At 41.4% G+C, this 15454-nt stretch overlaps 3 protein-coding genes across 7 annotated transcripts in view; 1 reads left to right on the forward strand and 2 right to left on the reverse strand.

The window, feature by feature from the left end:
- PHTF2 (putative homeodomain transcription factor 2) overlaps positions 1–472 on the reverse strand; it is a 68297-nt gene extending 67825 nt beyond the window's left edge. For all 3 annotated transcript variants that reach the window (XM_030447918.1, XM_030447926.1, XM_030447910.1), the window contains exon 1: positions 389–472. The gene's annotated coding sequence lies outside the window, so the exon portion shown is untranslated. The remainder of the gene's footprint in view (positions 1–388) is intronic.
- A 564-nt stretch (positions 473–1036) lies between these two features.
- TMEM60 (transmembrane protein 60) lies at positions 1037–5370 on the forward strand. 3 transcript variants are annotated; one of them, XM_030447938.1, is made up of 2 exons: positions 1037–1189; positions 4712–5370. In XM_030447938.1, the coding sequence occupies exon 2, from the start codon at positions 4754–4756 to the stop codon at positions 5156–5158; it is 405 nt and encodes a 134-aa protein (XP_030303798.1). In that variant the 5' UTR covers positions 1037–1189; positions 4712–4753; the 3' UTR covers positions 5159–5370. The 3 variants fall into 3 exon arrangements, with proteins under 3 accessions (XP_030303798.1, XP_030303813.1, XP_030303805.1); XM_030447953.1 differs by having other exon boundaries at positions 1037–1139; XM_030447945.1 differs by lacking the exon at positions 1037–1189 and adding an exon at positions 1445–1632.
- A 4560-nt stretch (positions 5371–9930) lies between these two features.
- The window catches only part of RSBN1L (round spermatid basic protein 1 like), a 45833-nt gene continuing 40309 nt past the window's right edge, over positions 9931–15454 (reverse strand). Inside the window, exon 8 of the mRNA XM_030457132.1 lies at positions 9931–15426. Coding sequence (XP_030312992.1) covers positions 14770–15426 — 657 coding nt within the window. The 3' untranslated portion in view covers positions 9931–14769. The remainder of the gene's footprint in view (positions 15427–15454) is intronic.

Raw genomic sequence — 15454 nt, forward strand, 5'->3', positions numbered from 1 at the left:
CCGGGCGGTGGCAGGCAGGCAGGCAGCCCACCCGCGCTCACCCCCCGGCCCGGGGATGAGGGGAGCCGTGGCAGACGGCTCCGCCGCGCCCCGCCGGGGATGCGCGGAACGCCCCTCGCCCCTCGCCGAGCGGGCACCCCAGCTGAAGCCGAAACCGCTTTGGCCGCCTCCCGCCGCAGAGCCGCCCGTCCCCTTCCCCAGCCGCGCGGGGAACTTGGCGCCCCGGCTCTCCCTCCTCCTCCCGCCGGGGCGGAGATGCTTCCGCGGCGGCCCCCCACGGTGCCCCCTGCTTCCCCTCCGGTACCCCCTCCTCCCCCGCTGGGGTCCCCTCCTCCCCGTCCTCCCCCGCCGGCGCCCCCTCCTCCCTCCCCCGGTGCCCCCTCCTCACCGTCCGCCCGGTGCCGCGGCGGAGCGGGCCAGCGCGCGCCGCAGACAACAGCAGCGAGGGGAGCGCGAGACGGCGGGGAGGCGGCGGGCGCGCGCGAGGCAACAGCTGAGGGGGGGGCGGGGGAAGGGGGGGGCGGAGGGGAGGGGGAAAGGCGGGAAGGAGGAGGAGGCGCGCGCCCCGGCGGCAGCGGCGGCGGCAGCAACAGCGCGAGACCCGAGGAGGCGCGCGCCGCCGCGCCAGGGGCGGGGCCGGGAGAGGAGCGGCGGCCAACGGCGTCCCGGGGGCGGGGCCGGGGGGTGATTGGCGGCGGCGCTGCCCAAGGAGAGCGGGAAGGGGGCGGGGCCGCGCCTCACCCACACCTCCCGGGGCAGGGGCGGGGCCGGAGTGACGGACAGACCCGCCCTCCAACCGGCGGCAAGGAGAACGGAGAGGGGCGGGCTCAAAGCGGAACGGCCGCCGGCCGCGAGTGGGCTGGCCGACCGCGATGGGCGTCACCGAGGAGCTGGGGGAGGAGGCGGGGATTGACTTGAGCGACGTGGCCGCCGCCCAGTGACAGCGGGGAGCCGGAGGACGTCGGTCCCTGCTGACCAATAGCCGGGCCCGGGGCGGGGGATGAGGAAGGCGGTCGGTTTCCTGTGGAGGAGCGGGAGGGGAGAGCCCGGCCGCCCCCTTACTTGCGTGCCTGGGCCCGCGTAGCTGGGCGGGAGGGGGATGTGCCGGGACCCTGCGAGAGGAGGAGGAGGAGGCGGCGGTGGGTCCGTGCGAGGGCGGCAGCAGCGTAGGGCTGCCCGGGGCCGTGCGGTAGGTGGCGGGGGGTGTAGGGAGAGGCCTTTCGTCTCCGGTTCCCCCGCCAGGCCCGGCCTCGACCCGGCAGACACGGCCTCCTCCGCAGCTGGGGAACCGGGGCTGTCAGGGGGAGCCGTGGGTAAGACGGCGGGACGGAAGGAACTGCAGGAGCAGGGATGCCAAGGAGGACGGGCGGCATCCCCAGCCTGCGGGGCGCCGGGCTTGGCCCTGCCCTGACCGTCCGGCTGCAGCCCCGTGGGGGTCGGCCCGGGCTGAGGCGGCTGCCGGCCGGGCTGTGCTGGCGGGGAGATCCCCGGCACCCCCAGGGGCGATGGGCAGAGGTGGTCGAGCAGAGGGACCGTGCCCGCTAAGGCTGTATTGGAACTGCGCTGGAAACGCAGCGAGAAGCTGATACTTTGCTGAGCGGGGCACCCTTGGATGCTTTGCCAGTTTCCTCGGTCTGTTCCTCTCAATAGTTTCTTGATTGTTATGATTTTTTTCGGCCAAATACAGCACTTGGGAATCTCAGACTTTTACTGTTTCACTGAAGAACAGCAAAACAAGGGTTCCAGTTAAGGGGATGGTTTAGTTTGACTTTATTTATACATTTAAACTTTCACAGACTGAACTTACTCAGAAGGCACCAATTGCACAGTGAACTTGTCAATAACCTATATTCATATCAAATTAGTTTAAATGCCTTTTTTTAATGGGGCTACTGAAGTAGTAGATGTAAAATTGCTCATACCTGATGAATCAGCTTTAAAATGTCATTTGATCAAACTAGAGTTCTGTATAATTTGGTTTCAGTCTAATAGCATTTCCTGAACTTTGTTAGGCAATGTTCAAGGTTTAAATTTAAATGTATACATGTTTATTTTCATCACTATTGAGATGAATATAATCTGTAACATTCTCCTCCTTTTCTTTTAAAAAAGTATAAAAAGGCTATAACCAGATACCATAATCTTATGTAGATCATAACACCAAGGTCAGTAATGCTGCTTGGATAGTGTTTCTTATTACTGAAAATTTTCACTGTCCACTAGTTACATGACTTCTGTAAGGAGTCAGGAGCTTTTTTTTTTTTAACTTTTACATTCTGCATTTTACACTCCTTCAGTGTTTTCACAGCAGATCTGATTACAGCTTGTACCATATCTGCATCCTTTTCTTCCAGTGTTAACCATCGTGTTGTGATAGCTGGTCTCTAGCTGTGAATTTGCTGATAATCTCTTTCTTTCCTAATGAGAGGTGATCAAGTGTTCCATGTAAACAAAGCCTCTATCAATATGTCAGTTGTATCCCCATCTGTCAGTCTTTAGAATTGGGTATCTTCCTTTATGTGGACCATAAGATCTCACTAGTACACTTGGATTTTCTTGATTTCATTTAAAAACCCTCTAAAATTAAATGGTGCCTTGAAGTCCTTCCCAGTCTTGCAGTTACGTCTCTTAATTAGGTCAAAGAAAATCAGCATAAGGTCCCAGGCTAAGTTTTCTACCTGTGCTTTTTAAAGTTGTTATAAAGTGGTTCTGATCACTCAAACTCAAATTTAGAAAACTCAAAATATTTTCACTTAAATGAGCAGAGTTCAAAGTGAGTAGCCCCATCTAATACATCTTCAGTAGCTTTCTATTTATTCCAGAAATAGCTGATAGTACCTTTTCTGAGTATCTGATAACCTGATACTTCTAACAGTGTTGAATTCCTTTTTCCTTTTGAGCCCAAGTTTCCAGTCTGTCTCTTTGGTTTCTGCTTTCTCCTGTTTGCTAATAAGAGATTCTTTTTGTGCTATCTCTAGCACTGATTTCTAGAACTGGTTGTCAAAAAATGTTGCAATGAAAGGAATGTTAAAACTCACTTGAGATTACAACTCTCTTTACTTTAGCCACAGACTTTCACTGGAGAATATTGGGTATGTTTTCAAAATACTTCAGGCAGGTGATAGTAATTGTTCTGTAGTTATTCTCTGCATCTGCCAGCTGGTTTAGGTATGCTCCAAGACAACATCAAGCAAACTACAAAAATGCTTTTTTTTTTTTTTTTTTTTTTTTTGCTTGCTATCTCAGCTCAGGGAATGGGCCTGCTCTGGGTCACACAAGAGTCAGTCCTTACCCAAGGGATTGACAGTAACTCCAGATTATTGTAGGCTAAACTGGATCTTTTAAGAGAAACTGCACTGCTATCTACTAAGTCAAATCCATTGAAACTTCAGGTCAGAGAAAAGTAGTTTGAACTGTATGTGAGAAGACACAGATTTACCCTGTAGGATAATTTGTGGTATACAAATTACCCCATAGTTCTAATGTAGAAGGTCATCTAACCAATTAAGCAAGCAGCTTTTCCTTCTCTGCTTCTCATTCCAATGCTTGGTTAAATTTGATAAGCTGGCAAAAAACAAAAAAACAAAAAGCCACAAAACAACAACAACTGTTGAAAAAGGTGCTAAGTAATAGATTCTGCTTGTTCTGTTTAATAATGGAGTGATCTTTTGAGCATCAGCAGTAACACAGAGGAAGCTGCAGTTTGTGGCCCAGGGCACAGCAGAAAAAGAGAAGCAGGTCTTGTCCTTCCCTTGCACTGGGATCTGGTGGTGAGGATTAGATGCTTTTCAGAACACATCATCTCACTTTCAGTAATTAAAATATTTTTGTATTCTGGAACAAATCAAAGCTCAATTTCTTAATTCAAGTGAAAGAATATCAGTGTTCTAAAGAGAATTACCAAGTTGCTAGAAATTTCAAATTTTTAGAATCATTAAGAAAACTTTTAGCACTGCTTCACTGGTACATATTAATATCTGTCTTTTTAGCATGAAATCTTCAGGAAGATCATAGGTCTTCTCAGCACTGTTTTTTACACTTGCAGATAAAAGCTTCTGGCACATGCAGTGGTAAAAGCCTTCCAGTCAGGGATATATAAACTAACTCTTGACTCTAGTGGCAGATAGACTTGTCTTTTTCTTTCATCATGACTACATAGAAATTTAAACATAATACTCAGTGAATAAACTGAGTGTTCCTGTCAGAAAGCAAGTGCTTCCTGGCTTGGTTTCAGCCTGGGTCACTTCAGCTGCAGCTCTGCAGCCTACAAGATCTTTCAGATGGTTTGTTACTTGTGCTTGTTAGTGGGTTACATTTTACTGTGATTATTTTGTTAGCGAGAGAGAATTGTTAGATTTATTTTTGAGTGTTAACTAAATACTGGAAGAAAGTTAAATGTACTCACAGCATTACAACAGTCTCTAAATGAGTTTGACAGCTATTTAGGATTAAAGCCTGACTTGTTTCACAGAACAAATTCAGATTAGGGCAGTTTACACAGCTGACTTTAAGGCAGTTAAATTGAATGGTGGATGGCACCATGGTGTTTTGCTGTGTATGACAATTATAAAAGAAATACTAGGAAGCATATATGGGTGAGGTAAGAAGGGGTGGAAAAGGAAGAAAAAGAAATCAGTCTTCTTTAAGAAAAACACTTCATGGTTTTGCAGTGACATCTTTTGATGCCTCCCCCCCTCTTTTGTTTTGTTAGGTTGTTGCTGACAGTGAAAGACTTCCTCTGAAAGCTGTTTAAATGAGAATGTCCCTGGCACAAAGAGTACTACTGACATGGCTCTTTACCTTACTCTTCCTGATCATGCTGGTGCTAAAGTTGGATGAGAAAGCACCGTGGAACTGGTTCCTCATTTTTATTCCAGTTTGGATATTTGATACTATTCTTCTAGTGATGTTAATTGTTAAGATGGCTGGGCGCTGCAAATCTGGCTTCGACCCTCGCAATGGCTCTCAAAACCTGAAGAAAAAAGCCTGGTACCTGATTGCAATGCTGCTCAAGTTGGCCTTCTGCCTCGCCCTCTGTGCCAAACTGCAGAGGTTCACTACAATGAAACTGGCCTATGTATTTATCCCGTTGTGGGCCTTGCTTATTGGGGGTATGGTTGAACTTGGATACAATATCTTCTATGTACGAAGAGACTAAGCTATGCTACTTGGCTTTCAGTGCCAAGATTGGTACCAAACTACTGGATTGTTACAGTGTTGCCATAAACTTGATCTCCCGATTGGACCACCAAAGAAGAAATCAGTCAAGATGGAGATTAGATCTAAAATAGGCTGAAGACTGAGAGTAGATTTGTTCTATTTTTTATTTTAAACCTGTTACATAAGGTCTTGTAAATAAAAGTATTTGTTCAACATAAGCTTTTCTAATATTCTTTGTTACATGGAATAAGGTAACAGGCTCTTCACATGCAGGTAGAAGATAATCTCAAAGGAACCATATGTTCTACCCCAGAGCAGTCAGCACATTGTGGAAAGAGGACAGAAATTTTCTGCTAATGATACTGCCACTTGGGAAAGTACCAGTTAGCACTTTCTAGAACATGCCTCATCTTCTCTAGGAATCATTAACAATTCTAACTAAAAACAAAAATTCTAAGTAAAAAACAATTGATAGCTTCCAACTGTGAGCAAAAAAGGAATAAAGTGACTCAGGATTTTCTTTTTGACAGTGAGAATCCACTTCCAGTCTGAAAGACTAAACATTATTTTTTTTTAAGCTGCCTAAACAGACAGTAAGCAGCATGTTTACCTGGAGAAAAAGAGAGTAGCTAAACTGTGCTAGCAGCCAAACATCCAGAGAAGAGGTAGACAATGGTTACTACCTTTCCAAGTGAGAAATCACCAGTTCTGTAAAAGACTAAAGCTAAGGGTGAGTTCTGTAATGCCTTTGTATCTGCAGGAAGAATTGGCATTTTAAGAAGAAAGATGGTTTTTAATGCCTTAGTATATAAAATCTCTGGGGGTAAAAAAGCCTCGGCTCTATGGAGTACTGACAAACTCACAAGCAACTACATGAATTTTCAAGTAACAAATGCAATAAATGAGACTTCCGGGAAGAGCTGGAACTATGAGCATATTTTGTGAACTGGAAGTGCTCTTTCAGTACCTGCACTAACACCAAATTCACAGTAGAAGGTGTCTAGGACATTACTAATGTGCATGCTGACCTGTTACAGTTCCTAGGTACACAAGAATGTCTGGTGAATGACAACCTAAGAAAAACAGCCTAAGGTAACAGGGTGTGACTAAAGTGTCTCACAGATAAAATTCTAATTAGGTGCATTCAGCTGTACTTGTCTGGAGAAAATCCCCAACTTTCTTTGGAGTCTTTGGAGTTTCTCCTGCTCAGTAACAGACATGGGCATAAAGATGTGGGAATCAGTGTCTGAGACAAATGATCTTTAGAAAGTAAGTTGTGTTTCAGAGTGGCTGATTGCCCTACCTTTCTAAGGGAGAAGTCATGGGATGTCAAAGCAAAAAAACCTTTCTAATCATTAGCTATTGTAAAATATGCAAAATATGACATTTATTATAATAAAAATAAGGCATGAACTTTTAATAAGTACTCAGACATAGTTTCTAAGCATCACATCACTTACAGGAAGATGAAACTACCATTTAGCAATCTCTTTTCCCTTCAGTGTTTTAGGAGCTGTATCTACGCCCTCCTTAGTTCTGAAAAACTGCTTAATAGAAAAACCTCAGTCAGTGTTATGAGAGACTTTTCGCTTACACATATAAGGTTCCTGGGAAGAATATGTTTACTTCACCATCTTTGCAATTTTTCAAGTTAAAAAGGGCACCTGTGATTAGGATTAGTTGGGAGGTGGGGAGAAAGGATGTCCATTTCAGGACATGCTCTTGGGCCTGCTGAATATTGGAAATGGAGGAGCAAGCACACAGGGGTACATGCAATATGTGATTATATAGGTGTGTGGATAGATATGGTATAGAAAATATATTTGATTTGTACCTCCAGTTTAGCCCTTCAGTTCTTTCAAATGGAAACAAAGGCCACCGAGCTTCCTAAACTGCAATGTACCAGGTCTGGCCTGGGGCAGGAAGTTAAACCTCACATGGAATTTTTACTGGATTTAAAACTTACTGAGAAGAAAGAATGTCTAAAGACCTACCCCCAAGGTAAACTTGTATGAACCACTTAAACATTCCTGCAAATACATAAGCAGAATTTAATTGAAGCACTGTAGACATATGTTTGAATATACACACACACACAGAGTCATCTCTGCTGTATTATGGCACCAATGATAACACTGAGTACCCATTGCCTTTCCTCATCTGATTATTATCACAGAATAAAAATGAAAGCAACTTTGTTCATATGATGCCAAAAAAGCCTCATGCTGCTGAGAAGAGCAGAGCAGCTTTTCTCAGTCAAGCTGATGTTAACATTGTTGTAACTAAAGACAATAAATGATGGAAGAATAAAAGCTAGCCCCATTAGCACTTGGTATATTATTAGCAATATGGGCCTCAGATGGTGATTCTGCCCCCTTAATAAGCCCCTTCTGTTAAACAGATGTAATAATTATCTGAAAGTTTGGCATCTCTAATTAACTAGAATTGAAGGCAGTTGTCCCAAATCTCCTTTTAATTGCTGCCTCCAATTCAACAGAATAAAAGGAACAATTTGTGTTGTGGTTGTAGGTTTGGCTTTTTTTTCCCTAAAAGCTTTATAAACTGAAAAAGTTAACAGTGATTTTAAAAGCTGAAGCAGATCCTTCTGGTGTCCTACAGAAGTCACAAACTGATTCCCTTTAGCAAAAGATGGTTTTAGGACAGAGTCATTTGGAAGTGCTAAACTTTGCCAGCTCCTCGTACTTACAGAGATCCTTTGATGAGAGGAAAATCTCTTTTTATCAGACTTTGCTGACCTAAACTGTGCTGACACTTTTGTACACAGTCTTGCTTGTTTCTGATATCAGAACTTAATTCAAAGGGATTTATAACCCAGTACACTGTAGCCACTGTGACCTTTCTTTCCAGCAGCTGTTGGAGGAGTTACGACTATTTGTAATTACCTTGTTCTCAAAGCTGCTTCACAGCCTTCAAACAGAATTATTTCTCCTCACACTTTTTCTTCAGTTCATACTCTGATGAACTGATCTTCATTAAATAGAACAAAGTGAGTGAAAAGTAGATTTGATGAAGCTGGCAGGGAGAAGGGGCAGCCAACACTGCAGTGACTCAGAGGGATTTGCAAGCAATTGGCAGGAGAAAATGGCACCAAGTGCCCAGCCTGGAGAAGGGGTGTTCAACACATGGGCTGGGTGACCTGCAGCAGCTGGTGAGGGGCATGGAGGACAGACAGCACTTGGCTTTGAGCAGCTTTGTTCTAAAATGCAATTCAAAAGCTTGCTGTTCTGAAATGAAACTAAAAGGATTCTGTATCAATGATATATAATACATGTATGGATAATATACAAATAAATGTATACGGAGATATATTCTACATCGTTTCTTTCTCTTCAAATGATTTATACAAGCTTCAACACTTCAGCATGCATTATAGGTGAGCATCTACTTTCATTAAGGAAAACTTTTACAAAATTAGACTTTTCAATTATCTAGTCATACTTTTGATTTGTCACCTTTTTACACTAGTACCTAGTTTTCTGTTCTATTTATATTTGAAAAATACAATTGACATATATATCCCCACCTTCAACGAACTTCAACCTGAATGCTCCAAGAATGCCTAGATGCACTCAAAATGCATTGCAAGGGATAGGTGACAATATTAAAAAAAAAAAAAGCCAAACTAGTACTGAAAAAGTATCTTAGAGTAACCTCATGGAAACTTTCACATGTGCCTATTTGAAAAGCTGGGTGAATACACACAAAGATATTGATGAAAGTGAAATTTATGAGATTCCCAGAAACTCAATTCTAACATTAGGTGTTACCTATTTATTACCACTCTAGTTTGGAACCATAACATCACTTTTCAGTAATAAAGCTCCTGAATAATTGCATCCTCAGAAATAACTTATCTGAATTTATTAGCACAGAAAGCATAGCACTGTAACGTATTACAATTTTTTAAATTAAGATAGAGGCAAAAAATAATTATACTGAGTGGGAAAAAAAGACTATTTGTACCTTTTCACTGAACCTTTATTGTTATAAGGCTTGGATGGGGTTAGTCTCCTGTATGACCTTCTCAGACCTGAACAAGCCAGGGTATCAACTTCCTGGGTATCAATTAAGGCAACTTAAGCAACTGCTGCAACTGGACCACTAGAATACTAATAATTAATTCACTATTTCCTCCTTGTATTTGTACTGTAATTGGACAAAGCAGAATAATCTCCAATTCAGTAATGCTGTGTCCTTTGGCCTGTCTTTTCTAACAAAACCAACATCACAAGCAGGCAGATGTAGGAAAAGTCTTCATACAGAACAGAACAGCAGGGGCAGGGAAGAAATGAGAACCCAAGCTTAGTTTATCTGTGTTAATTTTTATCTCAGTGTGGCTTTTTAAGTTGATAAAGAAATCACTGCTAAAAGATAGTTTTTAGTGGAATTCATTTCTGAGATAAACAAAAGCTCTCAACTGCATCAATTAGGCAGAGAGGCACCTGAGTGTTACTGCATGCTTAAGGGCATAGCTTCAGCGGTCTTTATTTTTGTTAGATCAGTCTTCTACACACAAGTCTAATTCTGAGGGCTTTCTTCTTGAGACACTAAAGGAACAGCTTGTCAGCTAACTGCCTCCTTTCATCTCAGTACAACCAGATAAAAAAACTGCATGTAAAATGCAGGGTCCTTAAAACACAGGCCTAAGTTCTACCAAACATTGCACTTTCATTCAGGGGGACTGGAAATTAATTGGTAACAGAAAACATAATATTAGAATAGTTATTGAAAAATCAAACTTGATAAAAATAAGGTTTAAACTGCTGTTTTAATCAATGTTTGTATCAGATTATCATAAGTGTACACCAAATATTAAATGACTAATTAGGACTAATGCCCTCATCAGTAGGCTCATCTATCAGCATGACCAGAACACAAGAAGATCAGTGTTTGGCTGGCACTCAAGTACAGCACAGCTCCAAAGCAGAGGAAACATAAGCATCATAGCACAGAAAAACAGTGGTTAGAATATAATACATTAAATTTGCTAAGTCAGTATCCCTGATAATTCTAATAGCAGTAACAACCTAGATATTGTGAAGCTAATCACTCCTTCCAAACAGAACATAAAATAATTTCCATTTCTAAGAAAAATTAAATGAGTGACTGATGGGAATCAAAGTTTCCCAAATTTTCCCATGTATGCTGCAAATTCAGTGGGATCTGCACAAAATACCAGTATTACCTATTATACAGATTGTAAAGTGCATTTCATCCATTTGAGAAAGTACTAAAACATCAGTTGAACACAGTGACTCACAAGCAAAGAAAACATTCTCAGCAGTGTCCTTCACAGCAATGCACAGAGCAGTGAGAATCTCTCTCCTTTCCATTTCCCACTCGTATACATTCACAGAAAGGTAACAGGCCCTGATCTGCCTACAGACAAGGTTCTCTACATATCTGACCACTACAATAATTAAATTACACTTGAGAAGCCTGCAAAGTTCTTCATCTCATGGTCAGAATACAGTTTTCATCCTAAAAGGGTCAGGTGGCAGTCTACTATCTCACAACAGTTTATTTTCCCCAAGAGCACAGAAAAAACATGGATTTCAATCAATTCAGCATCATTATTCACATGCAGGTATTAGAAAACAGTAATTTTGGTCAATGAATACCAGTCCTGTGTTTCTTGGAAGACTTATTCAATTCTCCACATCCAAAGTGTTCAGATCTGTTTCACAGCACTCTAGTAGTTTGTTGCCATTTCCTACATAATTTGCAATGCCAAGTTATTTACTGTGCACATGTGTATCTGCTTAAAAAATCAATTTTATTAATCACCAAGGAATTCTTTCACAGATAAATACTTAAATCATCACCCTCTGAAATAATACTTTATTTCTAATACTAAATAGAATTAATATTTCAGATAAAGTAATATTGAAATATTCACTATCATAACAAGGAAGGGGAAATCTGCATGCCAGCAGTACCTGTAATAAAAATGCTGTTTCAGAGTCAAGTCGCAGGCATTTGGAGGGCTGGGGGGATGACACAACACTGAGTAACACTCCTATGTAACACGTGAAGTCAGTTGCCAGTGAAATGCAAAAGATCCAGTAAATTTCAAAAAACAAAAGTAGCTACCAACTAGAAAGCTAGTGGTAGTGACAGTAACAATGCAATTCTTTGCTACCCACAAATATGGTACCAATATCTAGGAAAACATGTCTAAATTTCTGCACATCATGTCATTAACTGGAACACCACTGCAAATGCACAGCTGGCAATACCACTGCAGTACAGACAATAGGCCCTAAGCAGATTCTTCCAATCTGCAGAAGAACAAGGGCCAAGAGAGACAACAAGAACACTGGAGATCTCGGCCCAAATAACAAGATTTTATATAAAAGTGAAATGCAGGGAGGGGGGAAAAAGCAATAAGCAAAGACTAGTTTCAGTACATCAGAAGGCATGAAAGATTTATTGCTGAAGCAAAAGTCTGAATATGAAGTTGTATGCAGCAGGAATACAGAATGCACAGGACCACTCAAAAGCAAAGCAAGACTTTTGTCAGACAAATGAACAATTTAGGAGCTGAAATTCTCAGGAGAGGTACTCTCAATGAGCAACCACATCAAAATGAATACACCACAGGCAAAAGACAAACTTTTTTTGTTTGTTTTGTTGTTGTTTTGTTTTTGTACTTTTTTTAATGCAAAGGAAGAAGTATATACTCATACAGCCAGTCAGCCCAGACTGTCTACACCTTTGAATACAAAGGGACTTCTGACAGCCACTGGTAATCCTGGTATTGTTTGTATTCTGCCTGCAATGAATTCTGTCTGAAAATGAGAACCTATCGCAAAAAAGCAAAAATAAAGGATGCATTAAAAATACAAAACCTGCCACTTTTTAAAAATCTCTTAAAATTCTCTAAGTGATAAAGAAAAGTAAAAAATGGGGTGAAGGTGTAGGCAGTTTAAAAGCAAAATTTCAAAACCAAGACATACCTGAGCAGAAGGTTTGAGGCTGTATCAGCCAAGACCACTGAGCAGGTCTTCAAAAGGAAACAAAGTTCTACTCTTAAGTGTAAAGTCATGTTTGCTAAACTATTCTCAAACATTTATTGTTTCACTCTGAACAGGGCCTATGATGCAGAAAGCTCTTAGCTGTCAAGGGGTGTGTACACTCAACTATAAACTAACAGATGCAAAAAAAAAAAATGCTTGAACCAGAATGACCAGTATCTGGATCACCAGCATACAAATAAGGTTTTATTTTAAAAGTAATTATGTAGTTTTGGGCTGTTGTATTTGGTTTGGTTTTGTGGGGTTTTGATTGTTTTGTGTTTTTTTATGAAAAAGCAGTTGTCTGGAAAGGCTGGTTTTGATAAGTTTTGATAAAATTGAGCCTCCTGTTAACCCACTTGGAAAGCTGCATGCTTGGTGCAGACTACAACCTGCAGCTCTTTTTTTACTGTTCTCCAACAGCTGGTACAGAGAACAGGAATGGAAGGCTCTGTAATTGTGTACAGATGGTCATAAAGCCAGAGAGATTATAGGTGGAAGTTTCCAGATAATCCAGGAAACAAAGGGAGCTGAGACCACATTTCAGCCATCAGGAAGGCTCAGATTCTTACATGAACCAATTAATTTTTCAAATCAGAATCAGCTAGAGTAGCAACTTGCTGTGTCACATACGAATCACTTGTTTATGGCATGAGGGGAAAGCAAGATCCCTGAGGCTGCAAAACTGGTAGTAATCTCTTAGCCAGCACTAAAGAAAATAGCAGTAAGAGTTAAGGACATATTGGCCAAATCCAAGAGATTCACATTTCTATTGCTTCTCTAATATGTTATTATGGCTATGGAGAAGTTATGCAATTCAAATACTGATTAATAATTCCTTGACAGACCTATTTTAAATTTAAACAAATTGGGGCACTCAGCCATTAAATGGCTGATTTTAGTGCCAGGCATAACTACACAGTAACATTTTGAATTTTAACAACCTTTAAGCAAAAAATGTTTGGGGAAAAAAGAAAAAAAGAGGGCCTCACATAGTTGAATTAGACATCATCTAGAAATCACATTGTTCTAGTGCTACAAATGAAGCCAGGGTGATTACTAAGTGCATCAAAAGTTATAAACTGGGCCCATAAAGATGTACAGCTTTCAGAAATTTATAGGGGAAAAAATATAAGAGATAGAGAGCTTTGGAAGTAATAACAGACCTAGGATTTAAAGTTTTAAATATTCTGTTGAAGGAGAGGCTATAGGGTAGTTTACTGCTATTTGTAGCTACCTGAAAAAGAAACATCATTCAGATGTGTTTGAACTATACAGCAATATGTTACACAAAGAATTAAATAAGTTAAATGACAGAGTTTTTGCCATTACCACATCAGATCCTACCTAGCCTTGAAATCCTCTCCCATCAGAACACAGCTTAAGAGAATTCAAGAGCTCCATAGGCAGGGAGAGAGGAGAACAGTTACCTTGGATGCCACTTATTTTCCTAATACTCTTGCTTCAATCTGGAACTCACAAGGGTTCTTCCTACTAGACACATTGGTTGAGTATCCTTATTGCCTGGTGCTATCAGCATTGGAAGCAATTAAAACCCAAATGTGTCTCCATGACTTACAGGCTGCTGTTAAAGTTGAGGCCTTTAGAGTTTGATAAATAACCATTTAAATATTCTTTCTTTTTAGTCAGATAACACCTAAATTGAGAGGGTTGGTGGTTGTTTTTAATGTGAATGGAAGTGTCTTAACTGGCTTGAGCAGGGGAAGAGGCAAGTGTAGAAGGGAGTTTGCTCCCTTGCACCAGCTCATCTGGCAAGATGCACACTGCTGCTGGTAGCACTCCTGGAAGCCACTGGGTGTCCAGCTGCCCCCACAAGAGGGGAAGATTTGCCTCTGTTCCACATTAATATCTGATGCAAAGGTTTGAGGAGTGCCTTTAGTGAGGGACTGTAAGGAATCCTGTGGAGGGAGGACTGATCTTGCATTCTGACTAATATCCATTTACAAAGAATGCCTCAGCTCTACCTCAGCTTGCTACAGCTCCTCACCCACAATGGTGTAAGGGCATCCTTTGAATTAGTGCAGGTAGAAACAAAACCATTCAGAGAGGCAGGTTAACTGAATTATTTTTTGCAGACCCAAAAATAAAACCAATCTGTTATTATGAACCTTTATTAATCGGCTCACATTTCAGTATAAATCACACTAAAAAGGTTTTTTTAAAAAAAGATATTTACACTACAGTGCTGACACAATTAAAATGAAAAAATTGGTATAAATAAGCTCTATGGAAAAGCCTGGAATTGTCAAAAAGAATTCTGGCTCATCTTACAAAAAATATATATGTTAAATGTCAGCTCTACTCTAAAACCTACAACTCAAAATTATTTAAAGACTTCTTTATGTTAAACCTGCAGTGTTTACAGTGCATCTGGCCCTAAGTGCTTTGATACTTCACAGTTATGGACAGGCACTGAGGAATGTTACAAAGCTACATAACTATTTTCTGTAACAGATGTGAAGGCAAGTCACAAACTTGCCTCACAGAATTTGAATCTTTACATTATTACATCATTAAGTTTAAAAAGGAATTTAAAACCATATATACAAATTTAGCACAAAAAATCATCTTCTCTTTGTCCATGCAGTTTTGGATATGATGTACTATGTTGTCTTGTATCATCTGGATGTATGTGACCTCCAGGGCCTAACTTGCCTTGTAAGTCCTTGTTGTCAGGTTCAAATTTAGAATCACTTTCCAACTTGAATCCCATCAATTCAACAGGATCCAATTTAGTCTGAACATTCTGGCCCCCAACATCATTAGGTGCCACTGTTTTTACAGCAAGATCAAAATTCATGGGTTCTTCTTTTATTCGGTGAGTTGCAACAGGTTCATGTTTTATCGGCGTAAGTTCCTGCTGCAGATATTTTGTCTGCAGAGCATCTGGAAATTTGGTGTCTTCGGAGGTATTCTTGCTTATGGTACAAATTCTGCTGTCAGTCTGAACTCCAATAACCGAAGACTTGGGGTCTGCAGAAGTCTCTGCTTCCACAGTACTTGTGTTTTGAGAAAGTTCATCCTCCAAATGATATATCTTGAGCCGGATGTGCCAAGCCAAACTACACACAGCTGAAACTGTTTTGAACTGGTGCACAACATTCCTTGGGATAAAATAAATGTCATTATCAAATAACTGAATTCTGGCATACCGAATGCCTTCCCTTCGCAGCTGATTAAGTTTTGCATCATCAACCCACTGGACACACTGGAGGAAAAAAATGAGGAGAGAAAAA

This window comes from Calypte anna, chromosome 1, assembly GCF_003957555.1.
Source record: "Calypte anna isolate BGI_N300 chromosome 1, bCalAnn1_v1.p, whole genome shotgun sequence".
Classification (NCBI taxonomy): domain Eukaryota; kingdom Metazoa; phylum Chordata; class Aves; order Apodiformes; family Trochilidae; genus Calypte; species Calypte anna.